This window comes from Cystoisospora suis, assembly GCF_002600585.1.
Source record: "Cystoisospora suis strain Wien I chromosome Unknown contig_2980, whole genome shotgun sequence".
Lineage (NCBI taxonomy): Eukaryota > Apicomplexa > Conoidasida > Eucoccidiorida > Sarcocystidae > Cystoisospora > Cystoisospora suis.
In genome coordinates this window covers 17,732-22,880 of record NW_027155775.1, presented here as the reverse complement: position 1 = coordinate 22,880, position 5,149 = coordinate 17,732, and the positions used below count along the sequence as shown (strand labels likewise).

Genomic DNA, 5,149 nt, shown 5'->3' with positions numbered 1-5,149 from the left:
TTCCCCCAGAGTTGCGGGGTGACACCCAAGGATGTTCGTTTAGGGTTGCGGGGTAACTCCTAGGGATGTCCGCCCAGAGTTGTGTGGTGGCTGGCTCCCTAGGGGTATAGTTCGTCTTTAACATGTGGATCTCCGTTCTGAGATTTTGTCGATATAGAGACATAACGATTCAACTTGACCTCTTAAGAGTACGAGAAAAAAAAGAAGTCCCTATTTTTCTTCTTCCCCCCATCAAGTCACCTAATAAGCGTCTAGCTCCATCTCTATCTACCTGCCTACCTCTCTATCTACCTATCTCCTTACATTAGTAAGGTCGCAATGAACGAAAACCGAACGCAGGAACCTACTTGCGTAGTCTTTCTCTCTTTTTCTCTCTCGTCGAAGATAGAAAGAAAAACGTTTTCACAAGACGATTTGCTATCAGGATGATGAGAAGGCTACGCGATACGTTTCTCATTCACCTCTTTATCAAGTGTACACCTGGTGACCGTATATTCAATTATACTTGTATGGAGTGTGTGTAGATGCGGATATAGAAAGGTTCGGTAGAGGAGTGTGATACCAAGCAGATGAATGATAGAACATGTAGATGCATGATAGTCTATTGTGTAGGGCCTGAGGTATTTACTCATTACGTATGAGGTATAGACGAACTGGCCGCGATGCATGTACAGCGGTTTTGTGTAAAGACAGACCTACAGAGAAGTAGACAGAAGACACATGTATATCCGGTTCTCTTGAGAGACAGGTAAGTACGTGAGTAGCTAGGACCTTCTCTAGATAAATAGATACATGTAGAAGCCGTTCTTTACAAAGTAAAGTTACAGTCTTTCCTTTTAAAGAAAAGAAAGAAAATGATGAGAACGGCAAGTCCGAGAATATCCTGTCTTCTTTGAACGGAAATAAATTGTCTCCTCTTCACTAGGTAGTCATAATAGCCCGTACATATCCATCCTAGTTGAAGAGGAAACAGCCAGTTTCTCTTCTCAGAAGAAAGTCTTCTATTCTTAAGAATCGATCAGCCGTGCATGCATGGGTCTCCAGGTGGAACTCTTTTTCTTTCTTTCTTTTTCTTTCTCCTCTTCTCTGCAATTTTCTTTAAAGAGGTCTATCCTACCAACAATACGGAGAAAAGTAATTTGCTGCGGTCTCATGTATACATATATACACATGCATATACATAAGCCTATATACAAGCAGATATATATATATATATATATGGAGTAGTATTTCTGTTATATGGATATGGCATACATATGTGTAGATATATGCATACAGACATTTCTCTGCATGTATAGGATTTACAATTGAAATACGGAAGGAGTGGATGAAACCAACTCGAGAAAAGAGGGAGACTGCAAATTCACAGACAGAAGAAGTTTGAATGAAGAAGCAAAATACCACAGAGAAAGAGAAATAGAAAGAAAGAAAGAGAAACAAAGACGTGAAAAAAGAAAGAAAGAGAGAAAAGAACTGCTCTCCTTCATCTTCTTTCTCCTATACCTGTTTGTTCTAACTCTTCCTCTCGACTCCTTCCTTTTCGGTTTCTTGAGAGCTCTAGTGTCTTATCAACATTTCTAAGATACAATAAGAAAAGAAACTATTAGTAGAGTTTCTCTACTCTCAAAAAGAAGAGAGAAGAGAGAAGACTGATGGAAAGCGAGAAGAGCTCTTCATCTTCTTCTATTCTGAATTGTGTAGAAAAGCTTAGAAGAAATTGCGAAGCCGCGCTTTGTCGGGTGAGTTAGAAGTGCGGGAGTACGTAGACACTTATCCATAAGATAAGAGCGACGATAGCAAAGAGAGATATGCAAAAGCAACGCCTGCAGAAGGTCATACAACAAGGAAAGAAGAAAGAGAAGGAAGAAAAGAAAAGAAGGACTGAGGTGTATGATCATGATGAATGGATGTACAGCTGAGACGGCTAGCTGCAAAAGAACTATAAATAACAGGAGAAGACTAGAAGTGGAAGTAGTACCACTAGTAGTAGGAGGAGTTCTACGAAGGAGAAGAGCAGGAAGGAGAATAGTAGTAGGAGGAAGAATAGTAGGAGGAAGGATGAGTAGTAGGAGGAAGGACAGTAGGAAGCATAGAAGAGAGATTAGTAGTAGGAAAGGAAATAGTAAGGAAGGTGAGGGGAGAAGAAGCGCTTATCAATGAAAGAAGGAAAGGCAGGTGTTAACGTACTGTGAAAGGTAGATAGGATATATATATATATATGTCTATATCGCCATCCATCATTCATGCTAGATATATGTACATATAAAATAGAATAAGGACCGTTCACTGCTTTCTCTTACCGATAGCGGACAGAGGCGCTGGCTGCCAGCTCCGACTTTTTTGAGGTCGCTAGCTAAGTAGCTAGCTGACTAGCTAGCTGTGAGTGTGTGTATGTGCCTACTATGCCTTCTGTATCCGCCTGTATAGTTTTCTTTTGTTTCGCATACCTTCTCCGTGTCGCAGTTCGTTGATAGTCGCTTGCCAGCTGAATTTCTAGAGTCGCTTGATCCGTTCGATCACACGAAGCACACAGCAAGTCTGAAGCTGCATCTAGAGAAAAGAAGACACGAAGCAGAGTAGACACCCAGACACACAGCTAGCTCACGTGTATTGTTCTTGCTATCTGAGCATAATAGACTGAGAAAAGAAGAAAGAGAAACGAGAAAGATCAAAAAGCTAGAGAGAAGATCGAAGAAGAACGGACTTTCATAACTGCCTTTAGCAGATCAGATGCTGTCAAGAGAGACGATGTTTATGTAGAAGGATTCTACAGAGAGAAGAGAAAAGGAGAAGCATAAGATTCGCTCAGGTAGAGTAAAGGAGAAGAACACGAGAAGACCAAAGGAAAGAAAAGTAATTACATGTCGAAGCCAACCATGGTGTTTCTTTATCTCTGTATAGAGCCAGCCTCATAAATTAGCCATATAAACATATATATGTATATACATTATATATATATATGTACAGATAGATAGACAGATTGAAGATACATAGATAGACAAGTAAGTTCTGATTTGAAGGAGAGATAGAGTTTGTCTAGATAGAGTCGTCTCCGATGCTTTGTAGCAAGTAGGAAAGCACGAGATAAGATGTATGATGTATACGCGATCAATGCGACTTCTTACAACGACTCGAATCTATATCAGAACATACATGCACATACATACATATCTCATTCTCGAGAAACACTTCGATCCATAGGTATGCACACGCAGATCGACGCTAAGTCTCCTCCGTTCTTTTGATCTTTCTACGCATCATATAAACCATCACATGCCCTTCGTTAGATCCCGACTTTCACGCATGTGTATCGAGACACATACACATACACACTTACACCTCTAGACATACATATACACAACTGTGCAGATCACCGAAACTTTATCAATCTTTAATGTATCTATCTATCTAGATAGAGAGACTGGTATACGAACATACTTCTCTCTCTCTTTCTATATATACATACACATAGCTACACACATCTACCGTCAACGCCACATTTGACACCCTTAAATTTAGTTCAGCAAGCAGGTGGTATATACGCCCGTAAGTTACCTATGTCTCTCATATCTCTCTCTATACAGGTGCAATCATATATAGACATCATTGAATTCTAGCAAGCATATGAATGGAGAGATATGCACATATACATATACATATATATAGCTGTAAGTATATGTACATATGAAGATATTCAGCTTTGTACGAGCGGAGGCATGTGCAGGCATATTCTGTTGGTGCGTTTGCGGTCGATTTGTCTGGAGATCCGTCATCCTTGTGTGTCCCCTAACCTCATACATCAACATATGTAGATACATAGGTGTCTAGATCAAATCTAGATGACTTTTTCTTTATACATAGATCTGCGAGAAGCATTGAAGGTACATAAGAAAGTTCTCTCGAGGAAATACACTAGAGAGAAGCACCATTAGTTGGTCTGAATAGACACCTTCTACGTCATGCCTGTAAACATCTTCCTGAAGTGTATATACACACACTTTCATACACACATACGTATATATGAAGATAAGTAGAATACAGCTCTCTCTCTACATAGATGTGAGTCGTGTGAAGAGGCGACGTTTTTGCCAGTAGCTTCTCACCTATTCCTTTCTGCTGGTCGCTGACATAAGACGCAAGCTGTTCATAGAGATAATGGATTCCTACATATGAAAGAAAAGAAAAAGAAACAAGAAAAGAAGAACATGTCTTCATCTTTCTCCTTCTGCAGTCTATCTATCAATCCACCACACTCCATCCTTACTACGTCGCTGTAGAAATGTGGAGATATATATCTAGACCTCTATCTCTCTCTCTGTAGAGATCTATCTATATAGATGAAGATATGTATCTTTATCGTGTTTGTCTTTGTTCCTCACTGAAAAGTGGAGTTTTGCTTGGAGCTATTCTACGACGGAGGTAAAAATAGCCCTAAGGGTGCAACGGCATTCTCTCTCTCTGTCTCTCTTGCATCTCTCATCTCTCCCTCTTTCTCTAAGATACACCTAGACTGAAGGAGATAAAAGCCTACAGTCAGCAATCCAGACATGTTAAGAATGCTTCTTGGAGAGAAGGGAAGAAAAAGAGCTGCGAGAATTGAAGAAGAGAACACACGATAATCTACACAGTCTCTCCTGTCACGGGAGAAGAGAAAGAAGAGAAAGAATTCTGATGGAGGACACTCGGGACAGAAAGAAGTCAAAACTGACGAGCTTGAAGATAAAGAAAGAAATTGCGACATCACAAATAGAGAAAGATGGATCTAGAGATAATGCACGGAAACGAACGGAGGAAAGAGAGAGAAGAAGAAAGAAAGAAAGAGGAGAAAGAAGAGACAGACACCTGAGAAGATTTTAAAAGGGATTTCTCCATTCCCTTCTTTCTCTATGCAGTGGATATGTCTTTTCTCTTGTATGTAAAAAGAATCAAAGAACAGAAAAACGCCTCCTCCTATGATTCGACCAGTCTCTTCACAGAAAGACACACCAAAGAAATCTGCTATCTAAAAGAAAAAGAGTACACATTGTCTGTCCTCATTAGATAGGAACCCCCCCAGTTCATATACAAACTTAAAATACATATATATATATATATATATATGTTCATGCATGCAAACAACCTAGCTAGGAGATATCTATCTATCTATCTT

General features: G+C 39.8%; 1 protein-coding gene across 1 annotated transcript in view; it reads right to left on the bottom strand.

Annotated features, from left to right (window-relative positions):
* Nucleotides 1-1,218: 1,218 nt before the first annotated feature.
* The window catches only part of CSUI_005988 (transmembrane), an 8,876-nt gene continuing 4,945 nt past the window's right edge, over nucleotides 1,219-5,149 (bottom strand). Inside the window, exons 4-6 of the mRNA XM_068066153.1 lie at nucleotides 4,104-4,163; nucleotides 2,448-2,550; nucleotides 1,219-1,823 (exon numbers count right to left, since the gene is read on the bottom strand). Of these exons, the coding sequence (XP_067921870.1) occupies nucleotides 1,745-1,823; nucleotides 2,448-2,550; nucleotides 4,104-4,163 (242 nt within the window). The 3' untranslated portion in view covers nucleotides 1,219-1,744. The remainder of the gene's footprint in view (nucleotides 1,824-2,447; nucleotides 2,551-4,103; nucleotides 4,164-5,149) is intronic.